Here is a 23,578-nt window from a genome sequence, read left to right on the forward strand (position 1 = left end):
GCGTGTTTCAGGAACTCCCAGCCAGCCGTGCCGCCGCACCGTCCCGTGCCGCCGCCCGCCGCCGCCGTTACCTCACGCGCCCCTCGCCGGTCCCGCTGCCAGTAGCCGCCACTCAGCGTCTAGCGTGGAAGGCGAGAGGGGAGGGAAGGGAAGAGCCGGGCAAAGAAGGGAAGGGAGGCACGGCGGCTCCGCCCAGCCCAGCCGGTGGCTCCTCCCCCGCCGCTCGCCGCGCCGCGCCGCGCCTGTGGCAGCCCGGCAGCATGGCGGCCGTGGAGACCCGCGTCTGCGAGACGGCGGGCTGCAGCAGCGAGGCCAAGCTGCAGTGCCCCACCTGCCTCAAGCTGGGCATCCAGGGCTCCTACTTCTGCTCTCAGGTGAGGCCCCGGCGCCGCCACCCTCGCCTCCTCGCCCCGCTTCCTCCCCGCTTCCCGCTCTCCCCGCCGGCTCCGAGGGGCGCCCACCCGGTGCCCGCTGCGGGCCGGCACTCCCTCATGGCCCCGGAGAGCTGCGAGGCGGTGGGCCGGGCTGGCGGCGGCAGCGGGTGTCGGCCGGAGCCCCTCGCCGGGCCCGCGGCCGCTTGGCTTGCGGGAGCACCTCCTGCTCCTCGGCTCCGGGCGCGGCGCGGGGGCTCGGGTAGCGCTGCCCCGCGCCGGAGGGCGCTTTGCCTCCCGCGGGGAGGAAACGTGTTGGCGGGGGGGGTGGAGGGGGGTGGGAACGCTGTGGTGAGATTTCCAGTCGGCGAATGAGACCGGTGCGCCGGTGCCGGCGGCGGGCTGCTCCCCGCCTCGCGTGCCTCACGCCGGCCTGGGCTCGGCTCCCGGCGGGCGCGGATCTGCCGCTCGGCCCCGCGGGAAGTTCCCCGGCCGGGGGAGGCGGGGCGCTTCGGCTCGGCGTGCTGCGGGGTCCGCGGCGCAGGGAAAGGCTCGTGAGGGGGTGCGCGGTTCCCCGTGAGCGGCGCCTCCCTTCCCGAGCGCGGGCTTAGTCTCCGTGCATGGGCTTAGTGAGCACAATGAGGCGTGCTTGTCAGGTTCCGGCGTGTGTGCCTCTGGATCTGCATCAGCTCCGGGAATGGAGTTGCGTGGCGTTACCAAACACAGAGGACTTGTTGCTCCGCAGGCGGTGCTGCTTCCTTTAACTAGACAAGAGCTTTGCGGAGAACGATTTGGTGCGCTGCTTCCTTTTTTTTCTTCGAAATGTCTGTGGATATTTTACTTCCAGGCTACAGAGCGACGAGGTTCAGGTTGGGCCAGTTCCAATGCAGCCACACAGTTCAGACCTCGGCTCTCCTCACATCTCACCATGGTCCTAGTGTGCTTAGGTACTTCCATTAAAAAGAAAGGACTGCCTGATGGCTGCATGGTGGGTTTGATTTGTTGTGTTTTTTAACAACTTGGAAATGCATGGCAAAACACAAGGCTGAAGACTTTGAGCCTTTAGTATGTGCCATTCCTGCTAACGTCCAGTGAGGAAATATGATTCACAGGTCAATGGTGGAGTTCACGCAAGAAAGTCATTGGAAATCTGTTGATAAACTTCATGAAAGCTTTTAACCACCTCAGCTAGATTAATGTACTAATTGAGCAACATGGTTACTTCTGAGTCAGAATATGAGCTGATAGTTATCATTTGCATAGGGCTTGAGAACTCCACATTTGAATGTAACGTGCTCACTGTACTGTGTCTGGTGCTTCCCCAGAGCCTCTGGGCCATGTGCTAGGAGTCAGTGCTGTTACGTGGACTGCGACTCAGAGTTGTGATGATTCTGTGCATTTAGCTCCAGCATGGTTCTTGAAGGTGGCTTGTAGGGTTTGTTCTGCGTTTTAGTACCCGTTTTGACATGTCTGATGTTCATCATAAATGCATCTTCAGCAAGTGCGAGTATTAGCTGATGTTGACAATACCATTTTTTAACAGACCAGGGAAGCTTGTAAGCAAAATAATATCTTTGCTTCTCTCTGTCCTGTCCCCAACTCTGTTTAGATAGGTTGCATTGATTCTTGTCTATGCATTAAGTGTAATTATTTTGAAATATCTGTTAGTGCCATAAGGCAAAATTACCGGAAATATTTATTGGCATATTAAAGTAGGCTTGTAAAACTGCCTTGTCTAGGAGATAAAGTACTGGACTGTTAATTCTGAGTGACCATGAGTGTGTTCTTTCTCCTTATTGCCTTAGTCAGTCAAGTGGGTAAGCATAGTTGTTTCCCATATGAAAGGTGCTTTGAAAGTCTGGGGTGAGTGAAGCGTGTCATAGAAAAGACAAGGGAATTAACAGCAGCCTGCTTTCGAGATATGCAAAAAACGTCATGTACTGGGAGACCTCATGTTCCTCCCTGCAGGCTGAACATCAGTCCCCCATAGTCCTCTGTGTTGTCTGAGGTGTGCCTTGGAGGAGATGGAGGTTCACGAGCATCCTGTGAGCTCCAGGTGCTGTCGAGAAGGTAGGTTAGGTGCTGCTGACAATCTGGCTGTCTGTTTGTACGGGCACTGTGAGGCTTATTGTCCCTGCTCAAAGGGATCTTCAAAGCCAGGATGTTTTCTCTGAGCTCCCAGTAAGTTTCAGCCAATAGTGCTGGAGCGGTCAGCATCTGTGTAACTTTTCCTAAGGTTTCTCCTGAGTGGTTTCCTTTCCACAGTGGCATTACATGCATAAATAACTTCTTAATAAGCTAGTAAGTGAAAGTAGGGTATTATTCCACCTTAGAGTATAGCCTGCTTTGTAGCTGTCTATTACCTAAAGGCACAGTCTGTTCCCTCCCTCTGAGGTTGCAGGTTTCAAACCCTTCCATTGAGCTGGACCCGATCCTTTGGTGAGCTGCTTCTGAGGTTTTTAGGACTTTATTTTAATGGAGGAACAGCATTTGCATCAAGTTTGCTGCTAATCAGCTTCCTGAAGCTTTGCTAGATCAGAAAGCATTCTATCTGAGAGCAGATTTATGCCCACTCTGGCCCAGCTGTGAAGTTTCTCTGTTCTTACTGAGCACTGTACCTGAGTACAGTGGTAATCGCACTCATGCAGCCTCTTGCTCTAGGCACAGTTCAGGACTGGAGTGGCAAGCCACCTAGTGTCTCTGTACAGGCACACATGCTAGATTAATCAATCTGCTTGAAGCCTGCAGAAGAGGAAAAAAAAAAACAACCCAACAAACCATCAGGATCATAATGTAGATATGACAACATACAATATTGTGTACACACACACAGCAGCCTATTGGTATTTCCTTTATATCCCTATATTACAAGCCACTGCACAGTATGAGCACTTGTTCATACTGCTGAAGCTCCAGTAAGAGCTGAAATTACATTTGCAGGAATGCATTTTTTCTGGCGCTGAGATTAAACAATAGGAAACTGAACTGCTCTGAAAGGTAACAGATCTGGAAGGATGTGTTTGGATTATAAATTGTGATGTGTGCTTTGTTACGACAAATGAACATGCATAGCATAGGGCTGAGAATCTCAGCGTGGTGAGGAAGTCATCCCGCGACTTACCGAACATCATTTTTCCATCACTGTACATAGAGAATTGAAGTGAACTTTTCAGGTAAGCTGTATTAAGACAATGATTTCCCCAGTGAATTTATGGGTTGTGTTTCTCCTTCCTTTGACAAAGGGCATTATTCTAGTGCCTGTCCCCCTTCTGCATCAAAAAAAGGACATCTCAACAACATGCCCTGAAAATGCTTACTCTGAAGTAATTTGACATCCTCGAAATTGCCTTTGAGAGAACACAGTTTCTCCTCTGGATATATGCACCTCATAAGCTGGATATGCAGCTGAAGGGTGTGCTGGTGGTGGGTCGCGAGTGGAAAGAGGCTGAGGCAGCTGTGCACCAGCTTCACCTGTGATTTTACGCAGGTAATGGAGGCAGGGCATAGGCGGCTTGAAAGTATACCAGTTGAACCCTGGCAGTACTTTTTTTTTTTTTCTTTCAGTGCAATGTATAATGAGAGGGCATATTCTGCTGAGGGATTCTGTCTGCTGTTAACCTTTTGTGTCTCATTTAGCCTAGTCAGTCAGGGTCCTGTTGCTGCTAGCTGTCTTCCACTGCCTTGCTTTCTCTTTTGTAAGACTTTCTGCAGTGTTCTGTGGATTTATTAGCATAGACTCCGTTACTCTATGTCCCCAATGTGGAAATAACAGACGCCCAGCATTGCATCTCCAGTGTGTTGTTTCTCTTAGTAAGATAAATTTGCAATTTTAAGATCTGTCTTTATAGACATGTGTCATTTCTGCGTAAATTATATGTATTGTACCTATTCAGTTGGTGTTTAAATGCACAATTTGTATTTTTATCTGCCTTCTAAAAGCTGCTGAATGATACACAGAAGCAGTAACTGCTCTTGAGATTATCAGTTACCTCTTTTATATGACCTTTCTAATTATACGTTGGTCTCTTACTAATAATTTTGCATTGCTTTGCTGAACTCTTCCTCTCTCATGTTATTCCTATCTATGTAAGTGTCCCAGGCTAGACAGAGCTGTCTGAGATGTTCTGTGGTGTGGACTGTGTACTGGTGTGGGGTCATTTCCCTGCCAAATTCGGAAGGATCTATTTCTAGGCTCATCATGGAAGCCTTCTCTTATTATCAATTCAGTGGCCTGCACTGCCTATTTATTTCTTTCTGATATTTGGAGGCCACAGATGGCTTTTCTGAACTGTATGCTGTGCAGCTCTTCTCTCACAGCGGTGGATGGGTGGGTAGTGAGTGGAAAGAGGCTGAGGCAGCTGGGCTCCAGCCTCACCTGGGGTTTCGCACAGATAACGGAGGCAAAAAACCCTCATTTGGAGGGTTTTTTTAAATCCACTGAGGAAGAGGTGCTGCTGTTTTCTTGGTGACTGTGTACTGATGCACCTTCTTTCTGGGAGGTACGTTTTCCCTGATATTTACATCTAATTTACTCCCAGATCTGGGCCCTTGATAACTTTGGGTACTCAAGGTCACAGTAATTTATTAAAAATTGGGATCTTGAAGAGAGCAGTGGTATCCCCCCGACCCTGTCACCAGCACCACACACCTTTGCTGTTTCCTTTCACCTTCAGTGTGTTGGGTGTAGGGAATGGAGACCAGAAGAAACTGTTTTTTGTCCTCTGTCATGTCACAGCATAGGACAAGTGCTGTATTTCATTCTTGGTGTGCTGTTCTTTGCTGTGCTTAAAATAGGCTACAGCCTGCTGCTTGTATCCAGATGCAACAGTTACAGTTTTCTTTTGATATAAATGGTACGCTGTGGATAACTCTCTGCTAGGTATTTCAACAGATTCCCTAGGTGAAGAAGTTGGCATTTTTAATTGCTTATAAATCCCCTGTGGTAAGTGCCTGGTTATTGTTGAGACACTGATGCAAAGTATGCGTAACTTTTTGAAAGCAAAACTTTGGGCTGCCAGGCAGGCGTCCTGAGCTGGTATTCAGTGTACTGAGGAGCTGGTCCAGGTTGCAGTTCTCATAGAAACACAGAATACTTAGAGTTGTGAGGAGCCATTAAATGTCGTCTAGTCAAACTCCCCTGCAATAAACAGGGACAGCTAGAGCTAACTAGATCAGGTTGCTCAGAGCCCCATCCTGCCCGGCCTGCAGCGTCTCCAGGGATGGGGCAACAGCCACATCTGTGGACAACCTGTTCGTTGTTGGTTGTTCTTGTATATCTCTGTAAATCTGATAGAGAGCTGCAAATCTGATAGAGTCCTTTCCTCAAAAAATGGCTCCTTCCAAGAGTCTTGGGGTGAGATGAGGCTTTAAATGAAAAAACGCAAGCTTTGTTAGCATCAAGATGTTACGTGGAGGTGCTTCCCTTGAATCTGCAAGCATGCATTCACTTCATCTGAGAAGCTGGGGGTCAGCTATGCCACACAGGTTGTTCTGTGCATTTTGCCGTGAGTTTTTTAGGCCAGCAGCTGTGTCTTCTGGGCATTTTCAGCACCTCAAAGAATATCAAGTTTGATATGGTAAAAGGAACTGTTTCATTGTAATATCAAATGTGTTAACAGACCGTATTCCTAAGTCACTTATGTTTATGGATAAAATGTAAGGTTGGTCTGTGTTGTATTAAATATACATTGCTAGTAACATAATATTTTTTTGAAGCTAAATGTCATACTTTTTTTTTGTTAGTTTTGTTTTGTTTGCATACCTTAAAGGTGGTTTGGTTAAACTCCAGTTCTCATTACATAAAATAGCACGTGATCTCAGATTAAGCCTGAGACGGTTTTACACTCCAAAGGACACTTTAAAAATCTATCTTAAAAAAGTTGCTCAGAATATTTTTAAATACAGCGTACTTCTTGGCACTGTTTCTTAGATGTTTGCCTGACTATTACATCTCAGGGCATAATTACATGCAGAGCGCCAGCCAGTCTGTCCCCGCAGTCTCAATTCCAGCTGTCTCATTTTTTGCTGTAGAACGTGTATTTTTTGGAAATTCAGTTCCATGGTTCTAAACGATGAGTGCCATGGATGGAGAGAGGTGCTTCTGTGGAAGCCAGATGCGAGCTGGAGCTCCCACCAGCTGCCCACGCCAGGCTTTGGGCAGTGTCTGCACACCTGCCAATGCATGCAGTGTTCAGGGCCAGGTTGTATGGAGCAGCTGTGCCCAAAAGGGAATGAGAGCCGCAGAAGGCTGTGACAGCCCCAGGGCTGATGGTGGAGCACACTTCAGCTGAGCTGCTGTCTTGCATGAGTTCAGAGAAGCCTGCAAATAAGTATGTCTTGAATTCTGCAGTGCCTACACAGCTTCCTGTACTTGACTAATTTATTGGAAGCTAGTTTGGGTATGTCTGTGCTATACAGAGGCTTGCAGTGTAAATATAGCCCAGTTTTGGTTCATTTAGTCCTTTTTTTTCTCTGGCATTTGGCATTTGTTGTACTTTGCTACCACTTAATCCCACTGTATTGACAGTGAGCTGCTTTCCTTCTATTACTGTAAAAATGACAGTTAAAACAGGAGAAAAATCCTTGCTATGTTGATAAGTTATTTTAAAGGAAGAACAATATTTCTTATTGTTCTTCCAATGGCTGATTTGGAAGGAAAAAGAAAAAACAAAACAAACATATTTGTTAGTGAACTCTGTGTGCATACAGAAGTGCCCTCTACTGTGAAACAGATTCTGCCAAGCTGCACGAGTCTGCAAATATTTTAACCAGCAGATGCAGGACTAAGTCCTTCAGGTGGAAGTAATTTAGAGAAATAACTTGGCTTCCGTCAGCTGTTCCAAGAGGAATCTTTCCAGCTTGTGATGGTGAGAGTGTCTTTAGTTACCTTTTGGTAAATGTACAGGTCCTGGTGAACGCTGTGTTGAACTTGTCTCTATACACAGAGTCAGCGAGATTGGTTTCAGGATTGCTCAAGACCAGAATTGTTGTTACAGGTTTATGTATATTAACGGTCTCTAGCAAAAGCAGTTGTGTTTTTTGTCCTAATAGAATAATTGTATGCAAGATTGGTCTAAACAAATTCAGGATGGCTCCTCTGCACGTTCCCTTTCATCTCTGCTTTTATTTTGTTTATGTGACAGGAGTGGGGCTCGTAATATCAGGAATACTGGTGGATTTTGTAATGTTTGAAAGAAAATTCAGGAAGTCTTCCAAGAAGCTTGAAACCAAAATTATGTTATCCCTGTGTGCTTTTCCTCTGAAGGTCGTTAATTTTGTCACACAGCTGTGCAAAGCTATGTGTTCCTTTCCATTTAATAAAATAAAAAAAAAAAATTAGGAAAGTATCTTGTTCACTTTTTCATTTTATTATTGAAATTCACCCTGGATATTGGATATTTTTTCGTGGGTTTCACTTATTTAATCATTGAAAGCTTTCTGTGCTGATCTGTATGTGACATAGGAACATAAAAGAATTGTTAGAGGCAGGAATGGCAACAGGAAGGTTGAAGTAAATGTCTCAGCAGAAGGCTGAGAGGAGGTTCAGCAGAGAAGCCTTATCAAAAAGCAGGATTTTCTCCAGCAAATTCTCTGCAAAGTGGCCCAGATGGAGAGAGAGGGAGCGGCTTTCTTCCATGGCTTCTCAGGAAGACTGCTGTACAGACGGTGAGGGTGTGTGAAGCATTCAGAGGTCTGACGGTAGTGCTTCATAGCCACAGGGATGATTCTCCAGCCTGTGAGGTAACAGCGGCTGGATTTTATCTGAAATTGCCAAAGCAGAGCTATGCAGATATGCCCAACATAGTGCTTGTGCAGTAAGTTGTTGGATGCAAATGGTTTGTACTCGATAAAGTCCAGTGCTTATGGGATGCATGTGACTGAGCCTACACCAACTAGGTGGGTTGGTGGTGGATGCACTGTGTACCCTCTGAAGCCTTCCAGAAGTGTCGGACCAGCACAGAGGTATTCTCTGATGATGCACCATTTGTGGAATGGCCTGTGCAGCACAAATGTTTTTGGACTCGCTGCGTATACTTGCTGCTGTTGATTGATGTGCACGTGCACAATATATAGGGCACGTGTCTGGGGCGCTTGGCTGTACAGCGGCAGTTGACAGAGCTGCTGTTCTTTTGGAAATAGAGGACAAGTGAAATCTGGGAAACATATTGGAGAGAACTCAGACATAGCAGCCTTATGCAGGATCCTTTTACTTTGGTTACAGCTGCAGGAAACAAAAAGCCAACATAGAGACTGTCAGGTTATGGTGCTGGCAGCATTGTGGTGCTCGTGTGGTGTTTGCTGGTTAGGAGCCAGCAAGAAGAAGAGGCCTCAGAGAAGGGAATGGGATTTGAGAATGCTTCTCAAAATTTCATGGGGAAAGAAAAATTCAGTTACAGCCAGTAATTACCACAGTGGATGGATGCGTTCGTTCCCCAGTACTCCCTTATCTCCCAAGAAGTGGATTCTAGATTTGCAGACCTGGTTCCTCATAGTCGCTGCTGTAAGTTGTGTAATCCTCCTTCCATCTTTGGCACATCAGTCTCTGTTCTGAAGTATAAGCAGATTAAAAGCATATTGGTCCTTCTAGTGTTCTTGAAATAGGGCTTTTAGCCTTTTTCTGTGCGTGTGTGTGTCTTAAAATAGACCTCAGTTAAAGCCTACTCCTGTTCCCACAGCTTTCCAGCAGAAAACAGATAATAATGCAGCACAAAGGTCTGTGTGTACAGCAGGTTATACAAGCATGACAATAAAACCTACTGCTGCTCGTTCAACAAGGTGTTCTCCCTTTCATCTACACTGGTGCTTTCAAAGCGACCTGTTATCTGGTCCACTGCATGATACTGTGGCGTGCTGAGTGCCATCTGGAGATAGTGGGAACTTCAGGTGTGGTGCAAAGCAAGACAACAAGGAACAGGCTGTGGCGATGAGGGCAGCAGGGTCTCTTTGAACACAGGCACAGTTGTACACCACTTTATCATGGGCTTTTGGATACAACTTGATAAGCACCATTTGCAGAGACAACGAGAAGAAGATGGTGCTGCAGGAGCAGACGGTTCTGATGGTGCAGTAGCAGCTGTAAAGCAGGAGCAGAATCTCACCCACAAGGCTTAGCTTGCAGCTTTGTTGTCTTGCATTTCTTTAGGGTTGTGTATGTTAGGTTGAATCTGCTGTTGGCTCCAGACGGTAGTTTTATGATGATGATTCAGCATTAGTCTTTCCTTATAAAGTAAAGCAGTTTGCTTCATGCCTTTTTCCTCAGAAATCCAGCAGCTATTGTAAATAATTGGATTTAGCTGTTTCCTACCAGTTGGTTTCATAGCTATATATTACTCAAAACAAGTTATTTTCTAATTAGCACCATAGAGGATTGCCTTTAAATGCTTTCTTGAGCACCTTTTTTTACTTCCACCTCTCCTTTTTTTTCCATGTCTTTCCCTCACCTTAATCTTTCTGTACTCTACTCCAGCAGCCAGGCATTTCCTCTGCTCCTTTGCTGATTCATTGCTCTTAGCATGAAGCTCTCCATTTGTGCTTGGGAGGAAGGGAAAAATTACAGTCTCCTTCACACACACTCTTTCCTTGCTTTCCATCTCAATTTCATCTATCGCTATGATTTGCATTTCTTATTTACATTCAGTAGCTCAGTCTTTTTCTCCACATTAATCACTTTAATTTGTTCCCTTGTGATTATGCTGGTTGACCTCTGTTGCTTCCTTACGCTGGGGAAGGAGGCTGAAGGGCTGCAGTTAGCAGGAGCCAGGGGAGGATCACCCTGCCTGCTGCAATGTCCCAGCATTAAGTATGGAGATGGTCCACTTGAACGCTTACCTCTGTGCTTCTTGGAGCAGAGCAACATTTCAGTCAGCTTAGAGTAACCATGGTGTTTAATTATTCTTGAAATGATGAGGGGATGATATTTAGTGCTAGGATTAGATCATTGTTCTTCATTTCAATGGGTGCATCCGTTTGGCTGTTTTTTGTGACTATTCTTACTCATGAGCAGTTGAAGGTTGTATTTCTAGTGCCAAGACTGGCAGTTACAGCAGCATTTACTGCAAGTGGCTACATGGGTTAACGCCTTCCACCTTTTATATTTTAAAGCACAGTTACTTCTTAGTTTTTGTGGAAATGATGCATCTGTTCAGGATGAAGCTACTTAAAAGTGTAATTTTTGTTTTCTTTGCAATTCTAGGAATGCTTTAAGGGAAGCTGGGCTACTCACAAGTTATTACACAAGAAAGCAAGTAAGTTTTTTACCCATATTAAAATTCTGTTATGAATGTGCATATGGAAATCCTTTTGGTGCATTTGCTCCCCCTTTCCCCCAGTAGTGTATCACTGTTTTGGTTAATATAGTTTAAAAGTAAAGTGTGGGAGATGGGGAATATATTGGTGATTAAGTTGTATAGTGCAGTTTGCTTTGTGTCATTCCACACGTAAGTGTGCAGCTGCACCTGGAGTATCTGACCCAGTTTTGGGCTTCCCAGTACTTGAGAGACTTGGCTACACTGGTGAGAGTCTGGCTAATGGCCGCTATGGTGATGAAGGAACTGGAGCCTCTTACTTATGACGAGAGGCTGACGGAGCCTGGAGCATACAGAAGGCTCAAATGTCATCAATGTGTATGAATACCTAGGGAGAGAGTGCAAACAGGACAGAGCCACACTCTTTTCAGTGGTGCCCAGTGCTGGGACAAGAGGCTGTGGGCACAAACCAGAACACAAGAGGTTCCATCTAAACACCACGCAGCACTTCTGTGCTTTGCAGGTGATGGAGCACTGGCACAAGTTGCCCAGAGGCTGTGGAGTTTCCTCCTTGGAGATGTGTAAAAGCCACCTCAATGTGGTCCTGGGCACCCTGCTCTGGGTGGCCCTTCTGGAGGAGGGGCTGGAGCAGGTGGACCCAGAAATGTCAACCTCAACCATTCTGTGATCCTTTGTCAAAGAATGGTATGGGTTTTTCAAAAATATCCAGCACTAGATTCCAGATAGCTGAAATGCCATTGTTCCTAGTAATGTACACGTTAGACAAATTTCAGTAAAAGTGTAAAATTTCAGACTGTGGTACACAAATCTCTTTCTGTTCCTTTCTTTTTTTTTTTTTTTTTTTCCTGAAATAATCCTTTAGCTGAGCTGCTAGGTATATGAAGTGAGAAAGAGATCTGAAATAGAGGGCGAGGAGAATAATAAATCATTGCCAGGATTGTACCATCAATGGCATTTTGATTCTTGATGTAGAAAAAAGGCAGTAAGGTGAGAACCGTTTTGGGAAGCTTTTGTGATTCAGCACTTGCTGAAATGCAAGTCAGTCAGAGTGCAGCTGTTCTGTACATTTCCCACTTTGGGGGGGGAAAAAAAAAACTGGCAAAAATGTCATTGTGCACTAATGCAGCTATTGACAGGGGGATACATTATAGATAGGATTTTGCCCAGCTTAGCTGAAGGTGATAGAGATATCTGTATGTCTTAGTTATGGCTCACAGATCTGGTACAGAAGCACTGGTAGATTCCCCTTATCTGGGGAACTAAAATATCTTAACTAGCCCCTAAAGAGAGAAAGCAGACCACAGTTCTGCACCTGCCTTCCTCAACCCAGCCATCAAGCCTAACTTAAAAGGGAGTTGAGATTATAAAATGGTATGGCAGAAAGCCAAAACCTCATTTCACTTACCTCCTCTTCTCCTAAAGTCCCAAAAAACTTTTTTTTTTTTTAATCCATGATAAGTTATAATAGCTGGAAATAGAACAGACAGTTACAAATGATTTCTCTCTTTCTGCGTTCTCAGAGTTCTCATAGTTCACACATGCATTCTATATCCTATTTGTACCTGCAGGAATAGAAAATTGCCCTTGTGGTTAGTGTAATTAATATAGATATAGAAATCCTCTGGTGTGTTCCCCTAATGCTGTTCATCTGACAGTAACTTTTTGATCATATCACTAAATCCATGATCTTGCTGGCTTCCTGGATAACTGAGTCCAGTATGAGTGGGCTTGGTTCTGGTAGCCCTCAAATCCTTGATGCCGGAAACTGCTGAAGCATCTCAAAGGAATCTGGAATATGGCTTAATTATAACTTTTTTTTTTAAGTTATTATTTCTCAGTGGTTCGTCTAAACTAATGTTACGTGGGCAGATGGCTCAGATGGCAACCATAGGGACTGAGAAACTCGTTTTAAGGTGTGCTTTAGAACTCTTGCCATTTCTTCATTCTTGTGAGATGTGAAAAGGGAAAACAAACTTAACCTACCAGGTTATGAGTTAACAACGAATGCTGCCAGATCTTTGTACGTCTGGGTTGCACTTGGGACCCCAGAGCTTTTATTCTCGTAGAAATTATCTTGCTGCTAAAATTTATTATTTATTTTGTCTTTTCAGAAGATGAAAAAGCTAAACGTGAAGTATCCTCTTGGACCCTGGAAGGTGACATCAACACAAATCCTTGGTCTGGTTATCGATATACTGGCAAACTCAGGCCGCATTATCCTCTGGTAAGTAATAAGTTCCACTGTACTCCAACACTGGTGGAAAAAGTACATATTATATTCTGTAGTAACTAATGGACCAGATGTCCTGTCCCTATCGCTTTCCATGTTTTGGCTGAAGGAGGAAAGTTTCTTTTACAATCCTAACTTTATGGCGAAGATGTGTGGCACTGTGCCATTATTGTGCGGTTTATTTTGTTTTAACTTGATGTCTTGGTATATTTAAAAGGAAGGAAAAGCCTATGAGAGAGCATGCATCAGACATAGATTTCAGTTCATGCTTTTTCTCCATATATTCTGAGATTTATTCTCAAAATGCTGCTGCTAATTAAGAATTAAGAATTAAGATGTCATCTTCTAGCTGTTTGCTGCTCTTAACAGTAATGGAGTAGTCCGCTTCAGAAAAAGTCAAGATTGATTTAGAATTTAAATAAGTAGCTTGATATAATTGTATGTAAATAGTTTGAAAAAAATTAGTGAATATACTGGTGAACAGCTCTGCTGAAGGAACAAAGGATATAGCACTAGAATGTTATATTATCCTGCAGTGGAGTAATGAATAACTGGAGTCTGTAACATCTTCAGCTGTCAAAAGTAGGCTGAGAAAACGACCTCAGTATAGCTGTGTTTTTAAGCTGGTAGAAATTTGTATGTGGAATAAGCCAAAATTTACAGAATTAATGACATTTCCTTTACAGGTGTCTTTTCTAATTGTCATGTACTAGAAATCTTTCCTCTGTGGCATCCTCTCCATAGTATCTATTACAAGAACAGATTGACAGTGCCTGAGCATGTGTGTGTTAGTCACTGGAGAAAGGATTTTGCGGTGTAGTTTCTCCTTTTGTGACTGTTAGATGTATTCTTGCAATTTAACCATCTTTGTCTATGATTTATTCAGACACCAACAAGACCTGTGCCAAGTTATATTCAGAGACCAGATTATGCTGATCACCCACTAGGTAACTCGAAACAATTCACAGTTATGGAGCACTGTATTTGCTTTTTCCTTTCTTTGATTGAGGAAACATTTAAGGCATGAATTTAAAGCATGGATGTGCTGGAAATAGGAATCTTTGTATATATTATTTTCACTTTACTTTGTCTGCCCCCCCCCCGTTTAACTTAACAATATAAAAGCATGAAACTAAAAGTAGTTACAATGTTGTATTTTATTTCGTTGTGCTTTTCAGGATCAAAGTTTGTAATGAGTTATATTTCAGAGGTGTTCAGGGAAGAAAAGGCAAAAACATGCAAATTATATTGCTCTGGTTAACTTCATAACAAGTAGCAAACATAGCAGAAGTGGCTTGACTCAGATGAACTTTAAGCCATTCTCAATGATGTGTTGGAAATGAGTTAAAACACCAACATAGAAAACTCTAGTAAGCAGCACCTGTAAGAAAACTATTAAATGACTTCTTTCTATCTTTAGATGCAGAAAGGATAGATGCAAAATTACTTGTTTATTTTCCACTTTTTTCTGTGGCTTTGGACTTCTGTTTCCCTAAAAGCTGCTTAGAAGTCTGTTGGAATTATTTCTATATTTTCAATGAGTCTTTAATTATTCTTTACAGAATGTTAAGTACTTAAACAGCACGAAATGCTGTTTGTTGGAGGTCATTCATCTATTAAAACTGAGCTTGCACATAGTCTGTTAGGAAAAACTTTGATGTATTTGTCGGTTGGTTTTTGCAGTAGTTTAATTAGAGACAGTTGCAAGTTTATATAATCCTTTAATGGCTATTTTAGATTATTATTTATTTCCAAAGTAGCTTAAAAATACTTTTATATGAATAAAATACTTCCCTTAAAATTATGATCTTAAAGCTGTGTTTTGAGAACATTTTGACTGGCTGGACAAATTGTATGCAGGAAGTAAACGGGCATTCTGAGCACGTTTGAGCGTTACAATGTTGAGGAAGGCTTACAAGTTCAAATTAATCTGGCTAATGATAATAATGCTACGACTGGTGTGTTTGTTACTTTAGCCTGTGGTGAGAAAGTGCATATTTTTATTGCTGTTGGTGAGCTAATTAACTTTCTTGATTGGTCACGTGTAGCAATAATTCCTCCATATAATGTTTTTTGTTTGTTTACCTCCTCTTTTTTTCTTTTTCATTTCCCCCAGGAATGTCTGAATCAGAGCAAGCTTTAAAAGGAACCTCTCAAATAAAAATACTGTCACCTGAGGATATAGAAGGGATGCGAGTAGTGTGTAGGGTAAGGAGGTCTTGATTTTTATTACAGAATGCTTTTATTCTTTAAAAACATACAGTAAAATAAACAGTTAGTGACAACACATTTGAGAATACAGATTTCAAACTATGTTTGAGTTCCGAAAAATAGTTTGAGAAATCTTGTGTTTTATGTCTCTTCTCATAACTCCAACTTGCAGTGAATTATTTTGTAAACAGAAAGATTACTTTTATCCATTTTCTGGCTTTGTCATTACTTGTGAGAAATACTTTGTGGCTGAAATGTTGTTACTGTTAAGAACATATTTTATAGCACAAATGTGATCGGTGTATTTTCTTCTCTTCCAGTTAGTGCCAAGTTAAAACTAAAAAGCAAAATCAAAACAACACCCCATCACTAACAGTTTATTAAAAAGAGCTGTTCATAGAATCGTTTGAGTTGGATGGGACCTGACCAATTGTGATCAATTCCTTGTGCATACAGTCAAACTTTGAAATATATGTAGGTGGTCTGGTTTCTGTTTGTGGTATTTGAGGAAATTGTGATCCAGTGCTGTCTTGACATGGCCCTGGACCACCTGCTCTCAATGGCCCTCCTCATACAGAGAGGGCCAGATGATCTCCAGAGGTCCCTTCCCACTCCAGTAGTTCTGTGAAATCTAAATTGGGTTATTTTCAAATGGAGCATTTGCAATTGGAGTGTCTTCAAAATATTCTGAGTCCCTGAGGTGACTTAGTAATACAAGCTGCAGAAACTCTGGAGTCCCAGTCTACCCGGCTTTCTTATCAGTCTCAGTGTAGCTGTCTGTAGAAAATGGGTTGGTAACTTTCCAAGGAGTAGCTCTGATCTCATTTTTAAGTCATTTTTTTGTTTACTCATTTGCAGCTTGCTAGAGAAGTTTTGGATGTTGCTGCCATGATGGTGAAAGCAGGTGTAACTACTGAAGAAATTGATCATGCTGTCCATTTAGTAAGGTTATTTTATTGTTTTTCTGGTGTTTTCAATTGCTTTGTTCTCTGTCTTTATTTTGGAATTAGTGTTGCAGAGTTTTCATTGTTGTTGCATGAATTCTTCCTATATTTTGAACTATTTCCCACTCTGAAGATAGTAAGTAGTGCAGATGTTGCAGAGTAGTGCAGAGGTATGTTATATAGCACAATGGTAGATTCAAAATAAGCCCCAGAGTAGGAAATCCTGTGACTCTAAATCAGCATCTTAGGTATTTCCAGCTTCAGACTCCCTCTGAGTTTCTTCACGTGTTTTCCTTGTTAACATCACACAGTTTTATTTCTTTTAAATCCTTTGAGCTCCACAGATACCACTATATAAAAAGTATCATATGATGATACGTATTTAGACCGTGGACTTTTGTGCTCAGTGTTGTTAGTTAAGATGTACAGAGGAGAAAGTTTATTTATTTATGTTTGAGAGTCGGAACTGGGGAGCCTGAGATAGAATTGAAAAGAAGCAGCTTAGGGTTTTAAAGGTAGGGGGGTAAAGAAGTGGTGCTAAGTCTTGTTTGGCTTTTTGAAAACTGTGAAAAATTTTAGACCTGGTACTTAAAAATAGTCATTGAAAATGGCTGTTTTTCATTCAATTAAATATTTCCATGCTTTGTTCTACACCTGAAAGTTTCAGCATTCATAGTTGAACATAAAAAAATGAATGGAAGCAAAATGAAGACGGCTTTGCTGTCTTTCTGTTTAAAAGATGCAAAGCATAGCAGAATACCACAGTGCAACAAAAAGCTTGTAGAAGCTTATTTTTAGGAGTCACGTTATTTCAAAATATTCTTACTGGAAGGCAGTTGTTTATAATTTTATTTTCTACAAAATGTGCTAATGCAAAGTGTATTTTCTCAATTAGGCTTGTATTGCAAGGAATTGCTATCCTTCTCCTCTGAATTATTATAATTTCCCTAAGTCATGTTGTACATCAGTGAATGAAGTGATCTGTCACGGAATTCCTGACAGGAGGCCATTACAGGAGGGAGATATCGTTAATGGTAAGGGCTATGAGAATTAACTTTCTATTTCTGATCTTCAACACTTTCTACTTTCCAGTTAAGCCATTCAGTGAGGTGAAGTTTATCTTGCAGACAGCACAATTGGAATAGCTTCTAAATAGAAGCTTTTGTTCTCATTTACTAGTTAACATCTCCGCATATTTAAATTAACGATGCTAGAACAATTTCAAAAGCACTTGAAGAGGTTTATAATTCTTCTGAGACTGATCTATTTGTAGCATTATTATAGTGCCTGAGTATTCCTGATACCGAATGTTTAAATTATTTTGTTCAAAAGAAAAAAGTTTTAAGCCATCTGGTATATTTTTTTCTTAGGAATGCTACTGGAAGGTTCTCATGTATTTAATGATCGCGATGAAACTTTACTTTTTTGGCTGGAAGTGATGGGTTTTGGCATTTCAATTTTTGCAAAAATGTGACTCGTTTTAAACTTGCATAGAAATAGCTGAAGTTAAAATACGACTTGGAACACGATAACGTACCTACTTAAATTTAATTTTGTCCTGTTAGTGCTGGAGTTGATTTTCAGGAAATATTTTAACCAGGTAAATCACCATGGAATTATGAGATTATCATTCGTGTTCTTATATTTTACGTAGAAAACCAATAATAAACTTTTCATGGCTGTGTTGCATAGATATTGGGTTTTATTTTTTCTTATATTGTTGACCAGAGAAATGCTATCTTATTGATTTAGTTCTGCAATAGCAAAGAATAAGTGTGAGAATTTATTCTGCTGGAATAGTTTACATCAGGAATTCTTGCCAAGTGTTCTTGTATCTTCACAATTACAATACTATATTGTATGTCGTTTTGTCCTTTTGATAATCAAGAGACAGAAATTCAGACATAACATTATTATGTGCTTGGTATTCTTTGCAGTGGATATTACTGTCTATCGTAATGGCTACCATGGAGATCTGAATGAGACATTTTATGTTGGAGAAGTTGATGAGGGTGCGAAGAGGCTTGTCCAAACGACATATGAGTGCCTAATGCAAGCCATTGATGCAGGTAAACCATCATGCTGCAGCCTGAAGTTTTACAGTTTTGGCTCTCAAACACAAGTGCTCGTATTTGACAGTACCTGGGAATGATTTCTGTTGCAGAACACAGAGGTGCTAGTGTGCATCTCTAGCAGATGACATCTATTATATAATACATTGATTATTTTTAATGATACACTTCCATATGTGGTTGTTGCAACATTTTACTTTAAATGTGGGTTTACGAGTGAAATGTAAGTGATGCTGAGGGGATCCACATATGTTGATATTTACATAGAGACAACAGTATTGGACAATTACATGAATAAAACATCCTTAATCCGAGTTGTTCTACTTCTCTAATTTATATGGCACTGTAACATGAACCAGTAATGCAAAACATTGTTTGAAGACAAGCACCACATCTCGTTGCCCCAGCAAACTTAACTGTTCGGTGTTATACCCACTTACATACTTGGTGAATTAAGTGATCATAGTGGAGGGACGAAGCTGCTTACTAGAACAGGTGAGCACATGAAACCTGAATGTTACAGAGGTGATGTTAGCCTGAATGGTGTTAGGTGATTAGTTTCAGTGAAAGAAAGCTCTGTAAAATTGTATCTTTTAAATTTTGCAGTAAAACCTGGTGTTCGGTATAGAGAACTGGGAAACATTATTCAGAAACATGCTCAAGCAAATGGATTCTCGGTTGTTCGGAGCTACTGTGGGCACGGAATCCATAAACTTTTCCATACAGCCCCTAATGTGCCACACTATGCCAGTGAGTATTCCTTTTGCACTGTGCTAAAGACAGGACATGCTTTGCAATGAATGCACTCAATTGAGTTCTTGCTCTATTTTAATAAAGCAGCGTGTTGTCTAACAGTCATTACGTTAGCATTTGTACACTTGTGAAATCATTTGTTTTTTGAACTTGGGATCATAAAACGTTTCATGAACTTAAGTGGATGTGTTACGTACTCATTCTACGCAATGACTAGGTAAGTTGTCAGCTTTTCTGTATCGTTTTCCGACAAATCCCTCAGATCAGTCCCTATCTGGCATGAGTAGGTAAGCATTTTCAGTCAGAGATCAAAGTGAAAACTTTATGCCATTTACTGATGTATATAAAAGTAGAGTGGTTTTTGTTTTGTTTTTGTTTGTTTCTTGCGTGATGTAGACAGGTGATGTGCCTAAATCTGGATCCTGTTTCAATTCCCTTTTCTCCATTTGAATGTTATGGTGTTGCTGGAAATCATGCAGGGTGCAGAGGAAGAGAGATCTACCCCCCTTCTCCCTTCCACCTCCTTGGTGTTCTCAGCTTTAGTTTTTGGAAATGGCCATGTCCCTATAACTTTGGCAGCAGGACTGAAGGGCAGCGTCCACAGAGGCAATAGAGAGAAGCTTGAAGATGAGTGGGCAACTAAGGACTGGAAAAATACCACAAAGCAGCGATAAACAATTCACACCCACTTCAGCTGCATAACTCTCCTGATGGGGTCTTCATTTCCTCGGGTCTGATGGATGCTTCTATCTCCGCTTATTCCAAAAAGCTCTAGCAGAGGATGTACTTGTATCACGGCAGTCCAATATATTGTGGCTTTCCTGGGCCACACTGAGTGAAAAGGAATTGTCTTGGGCAACGTATAAAATATATAGCCAGTGTATACAGATAACAGAACTTCTTTTTTAATAAATATATATTTTTTTAATTAAAATATTTTTAAAAGGCAACAAAAGTGTAAATCTACTGGGTTGGACACATGTTGTAGATTATAATCACTTCTGTAAAATGATTTTTCAGGGAATAGAAAAAGACAGTTAATCATCACGTAGAAGGGTATTAATTCCTAGTATTCAAATTTGGTGATGTATGATTAAGAGAATAGGCTGCCTGGAGGAGTTGTCAAGACCAAGATAGATGGGCCTTTGAGCAGCCTGGTCTGGTGGAAGGTGTTCCCTGCTTATGGAGGGTTGGATATGGGGATCTTTAAGGTCTCTTCCAACCCAAACTGTTCTCAGATTTCAAGAGAATCTGAATTCTGGACATGGAGGGACATTTTATATAAAATAAAACATAATTTGAGAAAAAGAATATTTGTCTTTCCAGGTTGATAGGGACTTTGAGCTTTTTATTTTTTTTATTTTTTTTTTACTGAGCCAGAATGTCTATTACCAAGAAATGATACTGTTTTCTTTTTTTTTTTTTTTTTTTTTTTTTTTTTTTTTTTTTTTTTTTTTTTTTCCTGTTTCCTTTTTTCTGTTTTCTTTCATTTGGTTTTGTGTTTGTTTGTTTTGTTTCTTTAAACACAGATTGGCAACAAATGCAAAGTGGAAAAGCTTGAACCCTTTGGACAAGAAAAAATGAAAGCTGCTGCTTATATCTGGCTTAATATGAACAGATTTTTTAAAAGCAAAAAGCTCATTTTATAACCTTTTGAATTATTTAACAAAAATTATGAAAATTTATAGGGGCAGAAAAAAGGATAAAACTTGTGCAGATGCAAAAGAACTAGAAACTGAAATGTAAGTGTTGAGCACAAGAAATACCAGCAGATGATAGAGGCAAGACCCTTTAAGTAAATGAAGTATTCTGTATTCTGTTATGCCTACCCAGCATCTGAAGTTTTTAAGACATCCAGGTGATGTAGACATTTGAATAGATTTTGTACAGCTAGAGAATTCTAGGGATGGTGAATCTGTATGTAGGAGCCTATGCAAATTTTGTACCACAGCAGAGTGGTTGAAATACTGGCATTTGTTCAAGCTCTCACATTCTAGGCATAATTGCATCTAAGCTGTACTGATGTTCACTTGCCCTGTTTCAACAGGGCAAAGGAGCTGAAGCCTTTCTCCAGAGTGCACTCCTACATGTATGCTATGCATCACCTCATAAACCTCCACAGAAAGACTTAGGCTTATCTAACATCAGAAAGTTCCAATGCTAGAAATTCTCTGTTTATTATTTTCTTTTAATGCTACCTAAAGAAATACCTCATTATCATCGTGATACTGCCGTGTCTCCTTTAGTATTCCAGAAGAATGAGGGGGACACTGTCTTTCAGAAATGGAATCATGGGATTACTAGACTGTTAGCTTATTTCAAAATTCATTGGAGGTTTCAGTGGAACTGAATTAAGAAGTCTTCAAGCCTTCTCTGAATATCTTAAATGCTTATTTTTACTAAAAAATTTAATTGATGTCTTTCATCATAAAAGTTTGTAGACCTTGTTTGTTTTTATAGAATTGGAGTTAGACAACAATTAATTTCAAACTCCTTGAGTAAATATTGCATGGAAGAAGGAAAGAAAGAGAGCACTAATGGAAATTTTAATGTAAGATTAAAAATGAATGGACGAGTGAATGTGCCATCTCTCAAGAACTTTTCTGACTTCCCCTTGCTATCTTCTTCTAGGACGAGGATTCATCTATTACCTAAGGTGTGATCAATTTTCTAACTTGGACGTTTATTTTATTGCAGAAAACAAGGCGGTTGGAGTCATGAAGCCAGGTCATGTATTTACAATTGAACCAATGATCTGTGAAGGTGAGTAGTTTGGCAAAAGCCAAAAATCACTACACTAAACTGATTCTGCATAATACCTGAATAGAGTTTACTCCATGTTTATTATTAAGAAGTGATGAAATAGGAAGCTGGTCCTGTTCTGTACAGTTGATAGATTTCTTTCAGTTCTTTTGGGGGAACTAATATCTGGTATTTAAATTGTGAATTTTTGGCTGGTTTTACATTTTCAGGTGGTTGGCAAGATGAAACGTGGCCTGATGGTTGGACTGCGGTAACAAGAGATGGAAAGCGATCTGCTCAGTTTGAACACACTCTTCTGGTTACTGATACAGGCTGTGAGATCCTAACCCGGCGAATGGATAGTACTCGTCCCCATTTCATGACCCAGTGATAGTCTAGACTGAGCAGGTGGATCTGAACGATACTTATTTGTCTCTGTACTATGCATTTTTTTAAAGAGTACAGAATAGAGAGGAGTTTCATCATTTGCTTTGTTCTTGCTGATTGTAGATAAGAGAGGAATTCATTGAAGAACTTGTCTGGTAAAGCAGAGAAGAATTTAAAGAATTTTCTGCTTTCCTCTTACCTACAACACTCGTGCTATATATTTTTTTTTCTTCCATTATCTCTTTTGCACCTTTCTTCCAGTTAGACCTGCGGATGCTTCTGTTGCTGCCATATTAGCTAGAAAAGTGTGGGTAACCTTTCCCACCTGGATTTGTTATTCTGGGATCCAGTTTTCTTTTCACTTCAGTGTGCCCTGTTTCTCTTGGTGTGTGAGCAGCACCTGAGATTTTATGTGTTTCTAGTTCCAAAGACCCATTCCTGCTTCTGCAGATGCTGTTCTAATGGGCTGGGCCTCATTTGTTTATCAGTTGAGAAACAGTTGAAGGGAGAAGGACGTGCATGTTGCAAGAATAGATGATCCTTACCTTTAATTCCGTTCCCATCTTTCTGCTGGTGATCTCTGTGGTAATTGTGACTGTAGGTGACACACGATATTAATGCAGGACTGACTTCTTTTGCTACAGATTTCTAGAATGGCCTTCCTACAGGGAAAACTGCTAAATTCTGTCGTAACTGCAGCTCTCTGCAACAAGCCTCCTCTCTGTGGAGCAGTGTTTGCAGGCAGTCTCCTGCTCCAATAGCTTGGTGAAAATGATGCATCAGACGTAGCTAGAGAAAAGAATAAAACAAGAACCAAAAAGATCCCACAATTCATAGGATCCCTGTGTGGGTCAGCTGTGGGACATTTGTTACAGGTACGTCCACAGTAGCTGTGGGGGACTGGATATGTGAGACTTACACAGTGAGATGAGAACATATCTCAAAAGTCCAAGTATGAGAAGATGAAACATCAATGCTGTATTACTTCTTTTTTTTAGTTCTAAAACAGCTGATTCTCCCTCATCAAACAGTTGTGTGAGTTTCATGGCTGTGTAAAGTCTTAGAGGGGCATAGGAAAACTGATCTTTTCCCTCAGACTGTACAGTGGGCTATCTTAATTTTAGTACATATGCACTTTTTTCTTGTCTGTCTGTGGATCGTGATCAGCTGGTAACCGTCACCTTAAGGAGTCCACATTGAGCCTCTGTCTTCTCTGTATCCTTTCTTTTCCCCTGCTTACTTCCTTTCCACTATCTTTGGTGTCTTTGCTGAGGGAATTTATTTTTTCTTTTCTGAATTGTAATGAAATTTTTTCCCCACTGCAGACTTAAAATCTTACATCGCTGTAATGCAAGAAACAGTTAAACCAATGCAGACATTAAATCATACAACTGTGGGCATGAAGTAGACCTTTTACAAGGTATCTAGTGAATTTGTTGTCACATTAGATCCAAGCATGAGGTACTGCATGCCCTTGGCAATGCAGAATTTAGATGGGGGAAAACGTTTGTGCTTCACAGAACTGGACTGACACAGATTCTACCAAATACCAAATTTACCAGAAACGTATTCTCTGCTCTGAGTGCCTCAGACCTCCATTGCT

At 41.4% G+C, this 23,578-nt stretch overlaps 1 protein-coding gene across 1 annotated transcript; it reads left to right on the forward strand.

The window, feature by feature from the left end:
* Window positions 1-260: 260 nt before the first annotated feature.
* METAP1 (methionyl aminopeptidase 1) lies at window positions 261-21,979 on the forward strand (the record flags this gene model as incomplete). Its single annotated transcript, XM_079535049.1, has 11 exons — window positions 261-374; window positions 10,564-10,615; window positions 12,748-12,860; window positions 13,753-13,813; window positions 14,983-15,074; window positions 15,936-16,019; window positions 16,917-17,055; window positions 17,959-18,090; window positions 18,700-18,843; window positions 21,544-21,609; window positions 21,819-21,979. 11 exons carry the CDS (start codon window positions 261-263, stop codon window positions 21,977-21,979), a joined length of 1,158 nt encoding a protein of 385 aa, XP_079391175.1.
* Window positions 21,980-23,578: the final 1,599 nt, after the last annotated feature.

This window comes from Tetrao urogallus (assembly GCF_951394365.1).
Source record: "Tetrao urogallus genome assembly, chromosome: 4".
In the NCBI taxonomy this organism is placed as follows: Eukaryota; Metazoa; Chordata; class Aves; order Galliformes; family Phasianidae; genus Tetrao; species Tetrao urogallus.